We start from the raw sequence: 19,691 nt of genomic DNA on the forward strand, positions 1-19,691 counted from the left end.
GGCCACGATGCATTCATTTATCATAAAACCTGGTGAGTTATTTTAATCCATTCACGCCGCAAAAGAGTAATGGGCCGGCGTTGTGTCTCGATTTATATTTTCCTCCAGAGGACAAAACACTTGGCCTCTGGAAATTCCACCGCTTGTAAAACGCGCCGCGGAAAACGCTCCGGAGGCGTGCAGTGCTTTAACCCCTTCTGTCCCGCCCCCCGAGACCGACTTTTAAGGGCGTCCTCCCTGACTCCCCGTCCATTCGCCCCAGGTTACTCCAGTAGCCAAATCCCGTCTCGCCCAATCACCCTCCGGCTCTGTTGTCCCCGCTGGAGTTTCTGGGGTGGCCGATGGGAAGACCTCTGCGGCGGACGCTGGGTGCAGCCCCTCCCTAAGTCTCACGGTCCACCTTAAGGAGCCTCGGCGGACGCGAGTAGAGGCGGGTGTTTTGTTCTTATAAGGAGGAAAAGTTTCTTTGACATCCAGGAAATGAGTAACTCCAAAGCCCTTTAGAGCCCAGCCGACCGAGGCCAGAAGGCGGGAGCGGGCCGGGGTATCGCTGCCCCCGTCCCTCTAATTGCCAGGCGGGACGCTCGGCCGCAATCACCGCCAGACAGCTGATTCGGGGCCCCCGGGACCCGCGTGCTCAGCCGGGGCTCGCGCGGTCCTTCTCGCACCCGGGAGCACGGACCAAGGCTAAACGTAAGTCCCGGGCCCGCAGCCGCGAGGCTCTGCGTCCTCCCTGAGCATCTCGTGTGTTGGAAAAGTGAAGGGGGGTCGGGGAGCTGCACCCGAGATGGCGGATTGGAGCGGGATGCCCGCTCGGCCCCCCAGATTGGGGCTAACTTGGGGGACCCTGTTACGGCGCCAGAGCAAAGGCAGGGAGCCTGTCCTCTGCGGTTCCCTGTCCCTCCTCGCGCCACGCGGGGACTTGCACCCCAGCCTCTCCGCTCCAGCCTCTCCCGGGCCGCGGACAGCCGCGGCGCTTTGCTGCAGCCCCAGCGCAGCGGGCAGCTCCTCCTCCGGGCGCCTGGAGCCGCGGCGCCGGAAGCGAGACCACGTTGTTGTCTCAGCGGCCCTGATGATCCGTTACTTTCGATGGTCTGAGCAGAGGGCTAAGGCAGAAAGACTGGTCGGGTCGCCCCGCTCCTTTGCCAGCTCTTTACCCTCCTTCCTTCCCCTTCTGGAAGGAGGGAGTAGGTGTGAAGCCTGTTTTTTTCTCGGTTTAACGTAATGAACCTACTAGGTTCCTGGGGCCAGATGAGGCCCCCGCCGCTTCCTCTTTCGGAGCTATTAGTAGAGGAGACCCCACGTGTGCGGAACTTTCTCTTGGGGCTGCAGTTAGCCTCTGCCACCTGACCCCTAAACTATCCCCGACCCCTTCCCAGTGTTTCTGCCTTCCTGGCTGCCGAGTAGAGAGGGATTCAGAAACCCTAGGGCTGGGCTTCCCATCCAAAAATACTCCTTCTGTTTCAAAACAAAAATGCTGCCGCCCAGGAAGGGAAAATATTTTACTGAACCTCTCAGGGACCGCACTTTGTCTTTTGCTCCTCAGCCTGGAATGAGAACCATCTCCTCACCCCCCTTCAAAGCTAGAAGAGCACCACACTGGGGGATCCTGGGCCCAGGGCTTTTGGACCTAAATTAGTTGCCAAGTCTTATTCTGTTTTTTGGTTCCTCTTTTGGATTTGACCCAGGGCCCTTCCCTTTTACAAACCAGTTGGACCTCGGAAAGGCTGCCAGGTGAAGCTAATCTGTGCTGGGTGCACTCACAGGTCCAAGTTAGCCTTGAAAATGGCACGTCGACAGGTAGAATTGCTGCCCTTCACCTTTTTATTAATGACATAATAGGCTGTGCTTTTGAGTCCTCCTTCCAGCCAAAGTGCCTAAGTGGCTTTCATTGTGTTTTAATTCCCTGTGTGCTTCTGCTGCTCCAGGCCATCCTGCCCTCATACTTTCCACTTGTGGGTAACCACACAGTGGTTATACTGACTCTCCAAGGAAAAGGCTTTGGTTTCAAGTGCTATCCTCTAGCTCCATAATTTTCAAAGATGCAGCAGTTTCAAGCTCTGGCTTTCTGGAGGCAAGGGTCTGAACTTTTAACCTGATGCCATCGTCCCAGAAGTTGTTACCTTACCAAGAAGGCTTCCTGGGCTCCTGCAGCACCGTCCTGCTGCGCCCATAAGGGAAACAAAGAAAAGGGTGTGTGAGTGAACTTTTTTATCTGAGGGCAAGAACGGGGAGAAACTTCTGGTAGAGGCTTCTGGCAAAATTGCTCACCTGAGAAGGTATCATCTGGGAGGAACTTGGTTTTGTATTTTTTTCCTTCTTGGACCCTCCAGGGTGAATAAAGAGAAGGAAGATGGGGGTCTCTGTATGAAGGAGAGGGTGCACGTCTGTGAGGGAGGCTGGTGTGCACAGCGCTGTTCTCACTTGTCTGCAGAGGAGGGGAGGGAATGTCATGGAGGGTCTGAAAAGTGCTTCTTGTGAGGGATAAGGGAATGAAATGGCAGTATTTCCCCCAGGGATGAGAAGCCTAGGGGGACGGGGCTGTGGCCTTCAGGAATCTCCAACTTGGTCACTTGAGAGAAGGAGAAGACTTGCTCTGTCTGGCCTCAGAGACTCACTGGGTGCAAGAAGCAGGAGAAAGATCCTACTCACCCAGGAATAAGGAGGAACCTGCTGACCAGGGGGGCTCCTCTGTATGTAACGCACCACCATCACTGTCAGCAGACACATGGCCATTGACATTTACAAAGGGACGATCCCTTCAGAGTCCAAGACTCTGCGGCTCTGTGTTTCGGGTGGAGCCTCCCCTCAATTGGGATGAGGTAGTAGGGCAACCCCGGTGGGGGGGGGGCGGTCCTGGGGAAGGCTTTACCCGATAAGCATCCTAAGGGAGGGGCTAGTGCTCCAGGTGTAATGGGCAGCTGAGAAGCCGGACCTTACTTGTGGCTGGGACTAATCTAGTATTGCTGCGCAGGGAGGGGGACATAGCCATGAGAGCTGAAAGCTGATAATAATAACTTCCCAGGCTGCTGCTAGCCTGTTCCATCCTTTGTGTGAATTAGAATAAAGCGCTTCCTCTCAGTAAGAGGTTGGCATCCTGGTACCATTTAGAAAAAGGGGCCTCATCTGGGTGGACAGAGCCAAGGCACATAGCTGGGCATGCTGCCCGTGAGCTGGATTCATCCTCACCACCCCCCGAGGCGAGCCCGGTGTTCTTGAGCAGTACACCACCCGTACAACCATACACAGCAGTTGAATTATGGATAACCAGCAATTACTGAGGGCTTAACATTTGCCAGGCTTTTTTTTTTTTCCCCAAAACCACTTTGCCTGTATTAATTCATTCAGTCTTCATGGTCGCCCAGTGACATAGGTATTGGTATCCCCATTTCATGGTCGCCCAGTGACATAGGTATTGGTATCCCCATTTCATAGTTGAGGAAACTGAGGCACAGAGAAGTAAAGTGTTCAGAAACTTAGAGACTGAGCCCCAGTCACTGAGCATTCATAGAGCAAGAAGCAGGTTAAGCTTCAAAAGCTAGTTAGTTTGGGGGCCCTTGTGGGAAAGAGAGGAGAGTGGTTGCTCTTTTATTTTTTTGTCAAATGAAGTCATACCCGCTCTCAGGTCAGAGAGAGGAAGATGGAAAACTCACGTGGCAACTAGAAGAAAGAAAGAGGCAGGCCTGGCCCTGGTGGCTGATAGGAGGCCTGGCCCAAGCCTCAGATGGCTTTCCTTCTTCATCACTGGGCATGTGAGGTGGCAAATCCAGTTTAGGGCCTGGCATGAGGGTGATGAGTAAATGCTACCAGGGCGTGGTGCAGAGGAAAAGAGCCATGCAGGGCCTCTGACCTTGGCAGAGAACGCCCGCAGGAGTGGACAACGGAAGAAGTATCCGGACAGGCTGTCCTGACACTGGCAGCCCCACAGCCCCATCCCTGTCCTGTGCTGTTCACCTGCATACGCCCGCCCCACGCTCGTCCGGGAAGCCTTTCCAAACTCCATTTCACAGCTCCATATATATGATCACTTATTTTCCACACTGTGCACTTTAGTGCTTCATGAGCTGAAACAGGGTGTTTTACTACATGCTGTCCGTAGGTAGTATTTTTAAACAAAATAGGCCTCTCAGCCAATGAGAAAGTCATCATGTCTTCTGGAAAGGGTCGGCTGGTGCCCAGCAGATTGCCTGGAAGGGTGGCGTTTACCTGCACTATGTCACCTGTCCCAGGGGCTGGCCTTTGGCTGTGCCCACTCAGAAACTCTGTCTCCACAGTTTTCAGAACAGTTGGGACATAGGCTACTGAGTCATCTCGAGAGAGCTCCCAGAAGTGGATGTACAAATAAGATTACTAGTGTATGAATTTGAGAGAAAACGGAGACTTTGTGACCATCATCAAGCCTGGATGATACCTGCTTCTTGCATCCTGGCAAGCCATGTGGGAAACCCAAGATCAGAAGGCAACCTGTGCTTGGCAAAGCTGGATTCAGATCAGGGTAGGGGAAGGAGGAGGGGAGTGATGGTCCAATACCATGGGGTCTGTTCCCTTCTGTGGCCCCCTCACCAACAGAGAGCGGGGGGAGGGAAGGAAGGAAGGAAGGAAGGAAGGAAGGGGAGAGAGGGAGAGGGAGAGGGAGAGGGAAAGGGAAACAGAGACCGACCGACCTGCCAGGTAGACCAGTACTCTTGTATGTTGTATGTCCCTCCTTGGCCAGTGCTTCAAGGGCAGTATTTACCAGTAGGGTTTCTCCCTGTCCTCTTTTATTTTGTTTTGTTTTGTTTTACTTATTTCTTTCAGGGCTTTATAAGCATTAGCTCCCATCTACATTGAGTTGCTTTTGCATAAGTTAAATAATTACTGTAAAATTTCAGGGTTGTAGGTTGAGGCCACAGGGGTAAATGCTATATGCGAAATTAGGATGACCCCTCATAGGGCCTGCTTGGAATGCACTCAGCACAGTGCCTGGTGTAGATGGGCTCTTAAAAACAGTAGAGGTCAATCAAGGATCTGCATTCTCTGCCACATGGGGACCCTGGCTTCCCCATTAGTGCCACTGCTGCCTCTGAGGCCTGGGCTAAGGGCAAGGCCACAGGGACCCAGACTGCCCCCATGTGGTGAGAAGGAGACCATCAGGGCTGTTGCATAAGTTCACTCAGAGCCAAGGGCAAAGCTGTCCGTTCAGATCTTTTCGACCGACACTGCGAGAGGGAAATTGGGGTTTGAGGCATGGCCGGAACAGGCACCCAGCGGGGAAGGAAGGATGAGCAGGTTTTCTGGGAAGGAAGAGGATCATTTGTGGAGCCCAGGAGGTGTACAAGATCCTCCTGAGCAGTTTGGGACCCGTGACATTTTCCTGTAGGAAGCGCGTTCCCCCTTCATCCACGTGGCCCAACCCATGACATCAGCGGAATGGAAGCACATCACAGGTGACATCACTGTTGCCCAAGGCAACTCCTCCACCTTAAGTTAAACTGGGAGAAACGAGTACCACCCAACTGTAAGACACATATTGAAGGGAAGGCCCCCTGGAGGCGGAGGCGTAACATCCACAGGTGTGTTTCTTGGAGGATGGGTTCGGGGGAGGGTGGCAGGGCTGCAGGTCAGAGGGCTGGGCTGTGAGCCAGCTGGTGGAGAGTCTTCAGGCCTTGGATTTGGCCTGAGGGAACTCACTGTGCTGACAGCTGCCATCTGGTTTAGTTCTCTGAGCTGCAACTCGGAGCAAAAAGCATGACTCCTAAGTGGTTACTGGTGGCCTCCGTGACTCTGGGCCTCCCTTCTACAGCCTGAATCTATCCCTGAAGTGGGTAGGGCAAGAGCAGGCCAGAGCAGGGGTGGGGAGATGAGAAAAGTGGCTTTCCCTTCTTCACCAATGCCCCCAAAGGAAAGTGAGAAACACGGATATCCACGTCTTTCCTATGGGGCTGACTTAAGAGGGAACTACTGTTCATTAATGGAGTGAGTATGTACTTATTTTGCGCCTATGATGTGCTGGACACTGTGCTGGGGCTTCTGTGGCCTCAGGGAGCTTTGTGATCAAATGCACACAGAGGCGGCATGTCCAGAATCCACTCCAGCAAGAGTCTGTAGCAGCTGGAAATAGAAGCAAGGTCTCAGAGTTCACCTCTCACCCATCTGGCATTCCTCATGGACTTCTGGGTGGGCTAAGTAAAACCTGTAGAATCCCTTCCTCCTCAGTAGTTTGTACAGGAATTCAGGGATGTCTGAGATATACCAGAGATTTGGGGAGTGGTATTAGAGGACAGCCATGGGTGTCCACAGAGTCCTGCCAAGGGACAGAGTCCCACAAAGTCTGAGGGTCAAAGGTGAGAAGACACCAAGCAGACCACCAACCTCAGGTCCCCTCTTGCTGTGACTTGCTTTGTGATATTAACAGGCAGGTCTCAGTTTCTCTGTCTGTTTAATGGGGACAGTAACAGCCAGTACAAAATGCTATTCAGAGAACTTTGAGATCCTCAGATGGAAGTCCCTAGAAAAAAAATCAAAGCCCACAATTTTCAAATGACTCACTTCCAGATGAATAACACAGAGGGACACTTAATTTCTGCCCAGGAGGAGGGGCTCCTCATTGAGGCTGTCCTGGAGTTTCCCCCTCCGGCTGCAGCGGATGCAGGAGGGTCTCCTACCAACCTGCATCAAACCACAGGGAGGGCGTAGTCATAATTTTGGCCCTGCTTGTTGGTGCAAAACCACGTGCTCGTAACAAACTGTTCTCCTGGGAGCCTGTTTCAATAGCTTTCTTAGTAGCAGTCAGGAGACCCGCCTGAAGTTCGTGAAAAGGTCCTTTGTTTGCTGAGACTTTGTTCCAGAGTCGCTGAGGAGGCAGGACGGCAGCATGCCTGGGCTGGAGGGGAAGAGAGTGGGGATGCTGGCCCCACCCTCGTGTGCTGCCCCAGAATGCACCCACCCTATGTATCCATGCCTCTTTCTCCCCACTGCCTCACCCCAAAAAAGCACCGCCCAGGGTCGGAAGGGCCTCCACTCTCTTCCTAATCCACTTCAGAGGAGGTTTCCTGTCTTTTCAGCTGAAAAGCCATCTCAGATATCCCTGGTCACACTCCCAGAATCTCTGAGTGGAAGGAACATCATAGATTCCTTAAGTCTAACTCCCGACCTCAGATTTCACCTAAATTGTCACCTGCTTTTCCCAAAACAGTACAGAGAATGAAAGCCCATAAGTGCGTGTCTAATATTTCACAGGTACCAGGCCACTGAGCAGCAGGGTACCATGGGAACACTGGAGGCTTGAAAGTTGGACAGCCCTGGGTTTGAACCCCAGCTCTGTGATGTTGTCGGAGTGGCCTCACCTCTCTGTGCCTCAGTTTTTTTATGAGGATAGTGCCTCCTTCAGAGGTTTATCATGAGGACATTACAGCAACATAAAGCATTTTGCACAATGCTCAGATCTCAGTGAATGCAGTACATTGTTTGCTATTCAACCCTCCCATGGGTGTCAGGGCCATGTGGCTTGTCTGGTGTTCTCCAGAAGGGGAGAATTGCTCTGTGTCACTCTACCAAGGTTCCTTCTCTTCTTCTTCTCTTACATAATTTGCATCAAATCCCGTCATCCTCCATTTATCTACCATTTCTATAGGGATCTCCAGCGAGGAGGTGGGTGCCAAGGGGAGGGGCAGCTGGGGGGTCAGATAACTTACATCAGGGTTCATTCCTGGGTCGTCATCTTGGTCAACGTTGGTGATGAGTCAGCCTGCAGTTAGATGAAGGCTGTCCAGCCAGACCTAATGTGGCTGTCATCTGTCTCCAGGGCTGTGTCCGGAAGGGTTTTTGCTCAGATTTCCCAAGGCCCTTACCACTGTTAGCACTTTGCTTTTCTGATAGGGTGCCGCACGGGAAAAAAGCTTAGGAAGGTTACTTCATCCAGAATGCTCCGCTCCATTCCCATCTCATGCCAGTAACAATGGCTTTTACAGGGCACGACCGTGTGATGAGAGTGCCGTGACGTAGGTGCTGCTGTCACGCAAGTGGGAAAGCCAGGATTCAAACCCCGGTCTCTGATTCCAGAGTTTGGACCCTTCACTACTAAGCTTCTGCAAAGTGTTAAGCTCTTCTGAGCTGAAGAGCTTTGGGATGTTTCTTTCTGGGCAGCCTTGGGGCGGGAGGATGTCTGGATGAACTTGGCAGTATTATCGGTAGCTGCTTGCAACCCGCCCAAGCCTGACCCGTGTGTACCTGCCATTGGTTCAGGGATACCTATGTGCCAGCTGCAGCCTCTGGCAGAAGCCAGGACCGAGCATGGGCATCCACACATTCTCATCATCGTTCCATCCCTGGAGCTAGAAAACCATGTGGTTGTAGGTCATTGTTCTGTGTAATTCCCAGGGAGTCTGATGATTCTGGGGGTCATTTTTCTAACTTCCTGGCCTTACAGTCTAGGCCCACTGCTAACCCTGTGGGAGGAGACCTTTGCTGTGACAGATGCAGCCCTGATGTGGGAGGATGGGCAGACGCCGGCTCTGTTTTCAGCCCAGGTTCCTGCAGCAGAGAGCACAGCCAAGAGGCCAACCGCAGGCTCTTAAGTTTTTTACAGCTGGGTTGGCCTCCCTCTTGCCTTTGTGTCTCTTGCTGTTCCCCTTTATTAAGATGAAAGGGGTCTTTAGATCTTTGCAGGCATAGAGCGTTAGTGACTGAGTGTGTGTGTGTGTGTGTGTGTGTGTGCAGAAGGCCCAGAGTGCTTCCGTTCCTCCCCTTCTCTCTCCCTGTCTCCCAGCCCAGCTGGGGCCCAGGCATTGTGTCAGGTACGCCCAAGCCTCGGGACCAGGGTAGGAGCACCGCCTGGGAGTCTACCGTGTTGGGGCCAGAATCCCTCTGAGCCAGGACGTGAGTAACAGGAGTAAGGCGTGGGTAACAGGAGTAAGGCAATGGGTGGGGAGGGAGAGAGTGGAGAATCTGCCTTTCTGTGGCCACAGAAAAGCCCGGGGAGCCCACCCCCCAAGCCTGAGAGGCCAGGAAGTCATCCTGGGCTGAGCTCTCCGTGTTCCTATCCGGGGATCGCAGGGAAGGTGGCTGCTGGGCACTGGCCATTTAACCTCATCCATCCCCAGCTCAGCTCTGAGAAAAGGAGCGGTGGCATGTCGAGGGAGGCCCTTGTCTTCCCTTTGTTGTCCTTTGTGTTTACTCTCTGCTTCCTGCCCCACCCCCTCAAGTCCCCTCCACAGGAAGCCCGTGTGGCTGCTGGGGTCTGGCACCCTCTTCCAGACCGCCCTCCCTGCCCCGGGGCAAAAGTGGGGCTTGTCCTGAGCATTTGCCCCTCTGCTTGGGGGCCTGGCGTGTAGCAAACACCGGGTGAAGGGAGAGATGGGGACAGTTTGGGGAGCCCTGGCACACCTGCGCAGAGGTGGGTTTGTGTTCCCTCCGTGTAGCCGCTCTTGTGGGTGAGACGGGGCCCACAGGCTGAGGGGAAATTCCGAGAAACAGTAGTTGGAGCCAAGCCAAGGTCTGACAGTCACGAGGGCTGCTTCGCTGTGGGAAATGGTTAGCACTGTGCTTCTGTTGTTAAAATGCACCCTGTGGTTTCAGGTTTAGGAATCTGACCTGGGAATTGGGGTCAAGGGAGGCCCTTGGTGCACACTCGCTATAGGAAGTGCATCCTTCCTAAGGATGGAGGGCATTGATAGAGGCTTTCTTTAGAAAGTGGGCGTCTCCCATGTGCAGTGTGTGAGCTGGTGGGTCCCCAAGGTTGCGTGTATCCTTAGTGAGCAGACAACCCTGTGTTTGGTCTCTGCCAGGCACTCTGCAGAATATCATGGCAAACAGGCCCACCCGGGCCCTAGAGGAGCTCACAGCAAAGAAGGCAATGGAGTAAGACCAGAACTCAGGCAGCACAGGATACACCGAGGAGCCAGTGGGGTCCAGAGCCACAGGCCCAGCAAGGGGTCTGGCTGCTCTGCTTTCTTTCTACTTGTGTGACCTTGAGCAACTGCTCAACCTCTCAGCGCCTTGGGATCCTGCCTGGGAAACAGGGCTGCTGCACCGGTAAGATGAGCTAAGAATAGAGGCCTGCGGAGCCAGCCTTTGTTGGGTCCCTGCTACGGACACTTCTGTGGAGACACCATCTACAGGAGACACCTGCCTGCACTCGGGTTCAATAAAGATGCTGTCTCCCTCCCCTTGTTCTTCTAGCCCTTTCAAGAAAGAAGGATTTGTCTCAGGAGTTGGGGTGGGGAGATTGGAAGACTTTTGGAAGTGATTTCTTATTTTTATTTATTTTTTTTGAGGAATTGAACCCAGGACCTTGTGTATGTTAAGCATGTGCTCTACCATTTAAGCTGTATGGAAGTGATTTCTGAGTTGGGCTGGCTGTGAGGACCGTTGGGTGGGGTTCTGGCAGCAGAGATGTGAGGCATGGATGTTGCAGGGAATGGTGGGGAAGAGTAGGGGCTTCAGGGCACAGTAGATAATCTGCAGTGTCTGGGCCAGGCAAGTGGGAACCAAGGGGTCCCCGAGGCTGACTGGGACCAGGCTCTGAACATCAGACTTAGACTGTGTCTTACGGACAGGAACTCCCTGAAGTAGGGAAGGGAGCCCTCCAGGGCCAGGGCTACCTGAGGTGGCTGGGAATTAGGGAGAGCTCAGAAGAGCTGATTCCAAAGGTCCACACCAGGCCAGGAGGGAGAGCCCCAAGAGTGTGGGGTCTCCAGGCTTTGGTGCAGAGCAGAGGCTGCATCAGCGATGGCTCGGGACACTGGAGAGGCCCAGCAAAAATGGGAAAGTCAGTGGGAGAGCTGGTAAGGGAGAGGAGGGTGCATTGTGCTTTGAGGCTGCATTGGTCTCAGACCTAGGGCTGCCATAGCAGAAGATCACAAACCTGGTGGCATAAAACAACAGAAATCGAATCTCTCATAGTTCTCTCTGGAGAACTCTCTGGAGGCCAGAAGTCTGAAATCAAGCTACTCTCGACGGCCCACGCTCTAAGGAAGAATCCTCTTTTGCCTCTTCCAGCTTCCAGTGGCTCCAGGCCTTCCTGGGCTGGGACAGCAGCACCCCAGCTTCTGCCTCCGTCTTCCATCACCTTCTCCTCTTTGTCGGTCCTCCACTTTTCTGTCTCTTTATAAGGACACTTGTCATTGGATTTAGGGTAATCCAGAACTGTTTCATCTTAAGATCCTGAATTATATTGGTAAAGACCCCTCTTCCAAATTCCCATTCATAGGGTCCAAGTATTGGCACCAGGGCTTGTCTTTTTGAGGGCTGCCATTCGACCCCCTGCAGTGACTGTTGGATTCGAGGTTCCTTGGGAAGTATGGATGAGAGAAAGGGGGGTGTGGGCCTCGACTCAGGGCTGCCAGGGGAGCCTTTCCTTGTCTCTGTGACTTACAGGCCTACTCATCATCCCTTAGCCTCTGAAACCCCAGGCCTCAGTGTAAGTGTATCTGTCTGTGTCTCTGTCTGTCCCAAGATGCTATGATTTTCCATGACACCCTGTGGGTCAGGCCCTCTGCTGTGGGGAAGTCAGGCAGCATGCCTGGACAGAAGGACGCCGTGTCCTTCCTGGGAGATTGATGGCTTCCCTGCCTTTTCCATCCCTTGCCCGCCGAGTGACACACGTGAGCTGTGCTGGAGGAACAGGAAGGATGTGGGCTCTCCCACCCTGTCGGTGGAGTCCAGGCCACTGTCCTTCCTGCACCTCGGCTGGCCAGCTGCATGACCCTGGTCCAGAGGATGGGGCTGGCATCATCCTGGTGACTTTCAGAAACCCTTTCCTTTTCTGAGAGTGTCCTTGAGAAAACTTCATGCTTTGGCGAGTGTGACTGGTCACCCTCTGTGAGTCTGGCCAGTGTGGCCACATGGGGGGACAGCTGAGCTCCCCTCAATGGAAAGGCCGCTTCCCTTGCAGTGGACACTTTCCCACGGGCCCATCAGTGGGTCCACCTCCCTGGGTGTCAGGGTGGGGCCTCTCCGCTCTGCTCTCTCCCTCATTCTGTCCTGCTCCCTCACCCTCACCAGGGCCCAGTCTTGACCCCTGGGTTTCCCCTGGGTTAGGGAGGGGCGGAGGGGGTCCAGCTCTTGGTCCTGGCGACCACAGGCTCTAGTCTGTAGTCTGAGTTCTGCTTAGTCCACACCCATTAGGCCAGGTGATCTTTCTTCTAGCTCCTGGAGAGGCCGTGGGGAAGGCATGTGCAGGCATGTGTAAGCATGTGGAGCATATGTAAGCCTCTGGCGCGGACCTGGCACCTAGTCAGCACTCGTAAATGCTGACGATGATGATTCTGAGTGTGGCTGCTGGGGCCGACTGGGAGGCCCCGGAACAGAGTCAGGACTGGGCTCGGAGAGAAAAGTCTAGCCGGTGGGGTACTGGAGGGAGCCTTAGGTGCCGAGGACTAGCAGGTGGTGGTCTGGCTGAGGGGGAAGACTGAGGAGAGTCCCGGTGCCAAGGGCAGCCTTGAGGAATGCTTGGGGTGGGGGCGGGGGGAGGTGGCAGTGGGCAGGAGAGAGGAGGCACATGAGGGGCTGCAGACCAGGGGCCCGCAGGATCTGGGTGGCCCGCTGACGTGTTTTATTTGGCTCCCATGGTTTTTAAAGTATTTTTGAAAGAATAGATGACATTGTAAAACTGGGGGATTTGGATAAAATCCAGATTTCTGGCTTCTCTTTTGGGGAGTGAAAAAGAGGTGTATGGAGCATGCAGTGTGGTAGCTTTCCGCTTAGATAAAGCCTGTGTCACCCAGGTCCCAGCACCTGCAGCCGAGCTCGTTTACTCTGGGGAACTGTCCCCTGCCCAAGCCACCCCCACTCCAGGCATGTCCCCCACCACCTCTCCTGCCCCCAGGAAGGTGAAAGGAGATGAGGGAGGGAGCCCAGAGGCATAAGGGTGACAGGTCCCAGGAAAGTGAGGCTGGCTGGAGGACAGGACAGAGGTCCTGTCTAGTGGGAGGGGTGGAAGGAAATGCCAGGGGCCTGCAAAGACACTGGGGGCCCAGAAGCACACCCTTTCTACCCACTTTCTCAATTATTATGTGTCAGTCCTCTTCCTTCCTCTTTCCTCATTTCCTTTCTCGGCCGGCCTGTCCCTCTCTGCCCAGGCCTGAGGCCTGCCAGCACCCAGCTCCCACCCCCAGTGCTGCTTAGCCTCCCCCTCTCCTCCCCTCTCTGCTAGATCTCCTCTCCCATTCCTGTTTGGGGTGCAGGTGAAGAGAGACCTTAGCCTGAGATGCCCCGGTGGTGGCTTTATGGCCTTGCCTTTGCTGCGCCTTTCTCTCCAGCCTGTGAGCCTGTCCTGGAAGGGTGGGAACTACTGTCTGCAGAGCTGCCCTGATGGACCCATCTGTGCTCAGTCTGTCTGTCCCCTGGCCCTGAGTCGGGCAACGAGGAAGGAGTGTGTGGAGACCGGCCGGCCCCTCGCACAGCTGGCTTCTCCTCCTAAGTGCGTGAGAAGCTAACTCCCACTGGCACACAGGGTGCCTGCAGGTGCCCAGCCCCGTGCCTGGTGCCTGGAGGAGGCGAGGGGGGCTGGCGGTGATATTCAGCCTCGGCTTTGGGACCTTGCCCAAACCATAGTTAGGAAGTCAGGGATGAATGGGTAAACTGACACAGTAAAGAGCAAGGAGGTGGCCTGACCCACAGGGGTTCGGAGTGAGGCTGGCCTGCAGCAAGACCTGGAGGAGGAGCCCCTGAGCTGGCCCCGACTGGTGGGTGCTGTTGCTCTTGGCCGGGAAGGTGGTCAGATTCCAGCATGGGGTGTGGGCTCTGCTTGAGAGAAGTGTGGAATTGGGGATGAGACAGGCCGGACCACAGGAGGAACAGACTGCTCCTGGGCCAAACTCCAAACCAAGACTCAGGGTCAAACTCTGGCTCCGCATTCAGCCTCTCTTTACTTACAGTCCTGTTCCTCCAAGGCCTGGGAAGCTTAGGGGACAGCCAACCTGATGGTTTTGGTCGTCGCCACTGGCAGTGATGCCAGGGAGGTGCCACCGGGCAGGGGGAGGTGGCTGGGCTCACTCAGCTTCCCATCAGCCCCTGGCGGACGGAGGGAGGCCGACTCTGTCGCATACTGCAGACCAGAGAATCTTACAGGCCACCCAGTGAACCTCTCTGACCATCAATCTCTTCACAAGATAGGGATGTTGCAACTACCTAACTGGTGTTCTGAAACTTAAATGATAAAACACGTGCAGAGTACTTCCTGTTGGCTGTTAATGAAAACATCACCACTTTTCACTACTCCTCTCCTGTCTATGAGGGTCCACAGGGTGATATCCAGCCTGCCTGGACCACTTTGACCTTCACCCTACCCTTCCAGTCAAGTGTGTCTCCCCTTTAGGCCTCGGTTTCTTCATCTGTAAAACAGGGCTTTGATTAGTCCAGCTCTAAATTCTGACTTTCTTAAATGTGTAGGTTTATTTCCCCAAAATGATGTATATCTATCTCATTTGCCAGGACTGTGAAACTCTAGCACAAATCCGAGGCACACAGGAGGGGTTCAGCCCACAGTTATGGACAGTGTGGCTCTCCCCTGGCCCCTTCTTTCTTGAGGGGCTCAGAACCTAAGCAATGGAAAAGGGATTCAAGTCACTCCACGAGGCCTGGGCTACAAGTGCCCTCCCCTGCAATCAGCCCACCTCCTATTCCATTTCATAGGGACATCCTTCAGCTGTGAAGATGACGCCAGGGCCTGAGCTACTTTTGCTGTTGTAATTAGTAGAGCTAATTGCATCCGACGGGCTGGGCGTGGGACAAGCCCTTGGCAAGCTCCAGGATCTGGGCTGCAGTGACACTGTTGGAGCCCCACCCTCCTCCTCCCTGGAGGTCTGCCTGGCTTGGGAAGGGTTGGTTCTCAGACTGAAGTGGGCTTTAGAACCACCTGGAGATGCTGGCCTCTTCGCTGGAATTTCTGATGAGTAGGTCTGGGATTCCACCTGAAAATTTGCATTGCTAACAAGTCCCCAGGTGACATTGGTGATGCTGAGCTGTGACCACATTTTGAGAAGCACTGTCCTGGAAGCTGCCCGGGCTGCTGAGGCCACGGTCAACAGCCAGCCCTGGGTGGGGGCAGGTGGGTGACGGGCAGAGGGGTGTTGATGAACATGTGGGTCTGGACACAGGCTCCTGCTGTTCTCAGTTTGTTGGAGGAATTCAGTCTGGAGGAAGGAGAGGGCGTGGTGGATGTGGAGCCAAGCAGGTGGGCGCCGAGCAGGTCTACAGACAGGAGGGGCCCCCAAAAGAACAGGAATGAAACTCTCATGCTGTGACCTTGTAGCCTGTTGCTCACAGCTCATTCTGTCCTGTGAGGGTTCTTACAGGCTATCTGCTTCCTATGTGGATTGTAGTGTTTTTACCACCGAGGATCATGCCCTGCTCATCTTTGCGGGCCCTGTAGCCCCCAGCATGTTCCTTGCACATAGTAGGTGCTCTGTAAACAGCACAGTGGGAAATACTTGGGCTTTGGTGGAGGCAGACAGAGCAGACTTTCTCAGCTCAGCTGTGCCTTTTCTAGTTGTGTGGCCAGAAAATTACTTCTCTTGGGCTTTGGTTTAACCCACCTGTGAAAGAAGGCTAAAACCTACCACCTAGAAGTTTTCAGGGGTCACTGTGTGAAGTGCCCAGCACATCCTAGTGAGGGCGTGATAAACAGAAGCGTGTTGCTATTAGCCAGCTCTTAGTGGCATTCACTGGATTAAGCTGTAGTGGGGGTTCTGGGGGGATCTGGGGGACACAGGAGTGAGGGACCTGCAGAAATGAGGAGCCATCTGGGATTTCTCTCCCAGGGCCTGGGGCTTCCGGCCAGGCTCAGAGTCAGTGTCTCAGTAAACTGCTGGTTGGGGCCGACCACCTGCAACCCTCTGTCGCCGCCCCGCTGCCCTCGTGACCCTGGCCCTTTGCCAGGCTAAGTTTAGCCGTGACCTGCATGGGCTGCCACACTCTGTGGGCAGGGGCGGGGGTGGAGAGGAACTTGGCAGGTTTCCTGCCGACTTCCTGGCAAGCAGACCAACAAAAGCCCTCCAAGTGACCCAGGTTTATTGTCAAACTGGATGTCTCAGACTACAGGTGTGGGGCAGCCTTGTAGAGGTGACAGCTTTGGGCCAAGGCAGAGGTAAAAACCCTTGAAATTGGGGAGAAAGGGGCCCTTTGGTGAGGAGTGTGTGTGTGCGTATGTCTATGGTTTTTTGAGGCTCCCAGCTTCTGTCCTGTCCCTGTGGTCTCCAGGAGTCCAAACACCTGGATTCTCTCCCCTCATTCTTCTGACCCCCACAGCCCCCAGGGTAGTGTTCCCTGTGACTTGGTTTGAGGAGGGGGAGTAGTGGAGGCTTCAAACTCGGTCCCACCTTGTGGGCACTGAGCAGCCACCACTCTGTTCCCCGTCACTTAGGCGCTGCAAGCAGAGCCAGCCTGCACAGAGGGTATCAGGAGCAAAATGACGGGCCGGGATCCCATCCCTGGGAGGGAGGAGGTGGTTTAGGCGGGGAGTGAGTCAGAGGGAACTCCACCTGCAGGAGGAGCCAAAGCTCCAAAGACTTCTCCCCCTTTGCTGGGGGGCAGGGTGGACAGAGTGGCATGCCAAGGGACCGCAGTCCTAGGGGAGCATTTTGTGCTTTCAGAGCGCTTTTGAGCGTGTGTTCCTCCTTGGGCAGGGCTGGTGTGTGTGACAGATGAGAAAACAGGCCCACAGAGGCCAAGGGGGAAGCAGCTGGTGTTGTAAGGTGCCTGCTGTATGCCAGGCACCTGAGATACACGGTCTTGCTTAACCCCTACTTCCCGTGAAGGGGGGCCTGCAATTAGCTCCATCTCATGAGTGAAACAGTGGAGCCCTAGAGATGCCAAGTGACTCACCCTGGACCCCTCAGCAAGGAGCAGTCAAGGTTCAAACCCAGGCCTGTCTGCTTCTACAGCTCAGGCTCCTTTCTGCTTCCCTTGTGTTCCTGTTGTCTTGCCTGTAACCTACTATTGTCAGTGTGCTCGTGGCTGCCTGCATCGTGCCCAGGTCCCTTGCAGGGGCATCTGCCTGGCCCACTGCATTACCAACCCCTGCAGGCGGGTGCGTTGGCTATTCCCATCACATCAAGGCTTCCCTTTTATAGGAAAACCAGCTCAGAGGCAAGCATTTGCTGAGTGCTTCCTCTGCATTATTTCCTTTATAACAGCAAGTATTACTATTCCTATTTTACAGATGAAGAGACAGAGGTTCTGAGAAGTGGAATGATTTGTCCAAGGTCACATACCTAGTAGGTGGACACGCTGGGTACTAACCCAGTCTGTCTTCTCCAGAGTCCATCCTCTTAAGCCCCCATGCACGGTGTCAATTGCTCCAGTTTGCTGGGAGGTTCTGAACCTTGCCTGCCCCAGTACAGGCCATCATCTTCCAGCAGGCATGAGGGTGTACACAGGTAGTCCTGTAGAAACTACTGGTCAGAGAGGAGTAGGACTTCCCAGTCACAGGACTTGGGGATGGTACCGCTTGCCAGCTGGTGGCATCCTACCCTGAGTTGGCATGGAAACTGACCTCTGGAACCAGGTGTTGCCAAGGGCTATTACTGTGACTTGTCCGGGCCTGCTGTGCCCGAATGTGGCTGCCTAGAGCACAGGGGCCCTGAAGGGCCTCACAACCCCCATAGTATCTCCTAACTGGCTGCTGCCTGGTATTCTCCTCGCCTTTATCTTAAAACTCTGATCCACGTTAATCAGCCCACCTTACAGTTTTACTCTGGATCACCCTGGCCAAACTTTCCACTGATGTTTCTCTGACGTCGAAACCGGGGCTGATCTGTTTCTGCAATTATCCAGCAAGCTGCTCCTTGTCTCGGGGAAGGAAAGCTGGCTGGCTGCCCCCTGTACTTTCTCCTCACGCCACCTCCCTTCTGGTCTGAGACTTCCTCCACTTTCTCCCATCCTCCATTTCCTCCTCGAGTGAGTTCACCTCTGATGCCTGAATGTGTCTCCATGCTGAATGCTGCTGCTGGACCTTCTTCCCCACAACCCTTTTCTCTCCTGCTGACATGTGCAACCGGGCGGAGTCACATCTGAGCAGCAGGCCTTGCCCCAGTGTGGCAATTCAGGCCATCTGTATCGTGGCACTGCAGATAGCACCTGCAGAAGTGTCCGTAACTGGTGACAGACACCTGCCTCTTGGCACCATTAGGGTAAGAACTAGAACAGGTGGTTTTCATGGTGCAAAGTCAAGGTTAGGGAATGGGGCTTCTGTCAGGGTATTGGCATGTATTGTGGGGGGAACCCCCTCTGTGTTCTTTGTTGTCCAAAAATGACCTCCTTTGGCCATTTGCTTTCCTAGCTGAGGTCCCAGGCAGGAAGCAGGTGGAGCAAATGTGGAAAAAGCCAGGTGTTACTTCCCAAGATTCCTGCCAGGGAGAAGAGAGGGTATAATATAAGGCTTACAATGTGAGACTGTAACGTGGATGGTATTAAAATGCAGATTCTGGTTCAGTAGGTCTGGGGTGAGGCTGAGAGTCTGCATTTCTAACAAACTCCCAGGAGATGTTGCAGCTGCACAGTCTGAATAGCAAGTATTGTTAAGGGGTTGGTTCTTCCCCAAAAGTCACTTGAGACCTAGAAATCCATTTATCCTGGAGGAGTGGCGTGTCCCCTCTCACAATTAAGAAGTCGGATTTGAAGTTCAGATGACTCGTGAGAGGAAAGCCACGGACTGAGTCAGTCTGGTTGTCTCCTAGATGGTCCTGTGAAAGACCTAGGAGTAGCCAGGAGATCAGTGTCTGAATTTGGGGTGGGGTCTTCCAGATCAGAAGTTTACAGTAGGGGAAGAGCTGCAGACTGCTTCAAAAACAGCGGCTGTTCAGTGAACATACGCTGTGCACCATTCCCTGTGCTGTGTGTGCAGTTTTCATGGATCAGTGCTTCCATCAATACAATGACCCTCTAGGTGCTACGACTTTCCATTTGTACAGTAAGGAAACTGGGGCTCAGAGAGATGAGTTAACATGCCCCAGGTCACACAGCTAATCAGTAAGTGGCAGGGCTGACTTTGGAACCCAACTGTCTTGTTCCTAACCACTAGGCTATTCTGCACTGAGGAAGCAAGCATTCCCTGGAAGGCATTCACTGTAGGGAGAGGGGATATCTTATTCAGGACTATTTGGTTTCAGGTGTTGGAAAACAACTAAAATTGACTTAAATAAAAAGGGAATGTATTGATTTATATGACTAAAACGTCCAAAGGTAATCGCTTCAGGCATGGCTGGGTCCAGCAGGTCTGCTTTCCTCCATGTTGGCGTCTTTCTCTGGTGGACACACACACCTCCGCCCCTACTTTGTGGTAGCTAGAGAGCCACCAGCAGGTGTAATCCTTATTCCCTCAACAACCCTAGGCAACAGAGTGAGTCTTTCTCCCCATTGGTCCCAACAAATCCTACCTCCGTCTCCCACTGACCAGAACAGTGAGGGTCATAAGCTCATCCTTAAACAGTCACTGTGGCTGGTGAGGAGGAGCAGGGAGTAATCTTGGGCTTAGGTAATACCCATACTTCTGCAGCTGGGGGTGGGTTCATCCCAACCGGAGCAGTAAGGCCTGGGAGTAGAAACGGTTTGGTTCTCAGGGAAAGTGGGGTGCTGCTACGGGAAAGAGGACTGTCTGGGCAGCTAGGAACAACTCCACGACTGTGGGCTGTTCACCCAGGACTGCTGTTGAATGGTTCCCAAGGCTAGACCGTGGGTTGGGTGGGTTCACTAGCCCGGTGGGGCAGAGGTCG

The 19,691-nt window shown here is 54.0% G+C and overlaps 1 protein-coding gene across 12 annotated transcripts in view; it reads left to right on the plus strand.

The window, feature by feature from the left end:
• Positions 1-382: 382 nt before the first annotated feature.
• The window catches only part of ITPRIP (inositol 1,4,5-trisphosphate receptor interacting protein), a 31,283-nt gene continuing 11,974 nt past the window's right edge, over positions 383-19,691 (plus strand). For 8 of the 12 annotated variants that reach the window (XM_074373665.1, XM_074373668.1, XM_074373667.1 and 5 more), the window contains exon 1: positions 15,715-16,066. In XM_074373665.1, the coding sequence (XP_074229766.1) occupies positions 16,005-16,066 (62 nt within the window). In that variant the 5' untranslated portion in view covers positions 15,715-16,004. Of the gene's footprint in view, positions 694-7,682; positions 8,857-9,561; positions 10,012-15,714; positions 16,067-19,691 lie in introns of those variants that run through there. The other 4 variants (XM_045507356.2, XM_074373673.1, XM_074373675.1 and 1 more) reach the window with 4 other exon arrangements.

The sequence above is a fragment of the Camelus bactrianus genome, chromosome 11 (genome assembly GCF_048773025.1).
Source record: "Camelus bactrianus isolate YW-2024 breed Bactrian camel chromosome 11, ASM4877302v1, whole genome shotgun sequence".
Lineage (NCBI taxonomy): Eukaryota > Metazoa > Chordata > Mammalia > Artiodactyla > Camelidae > Camelus > Camelus bactrianus.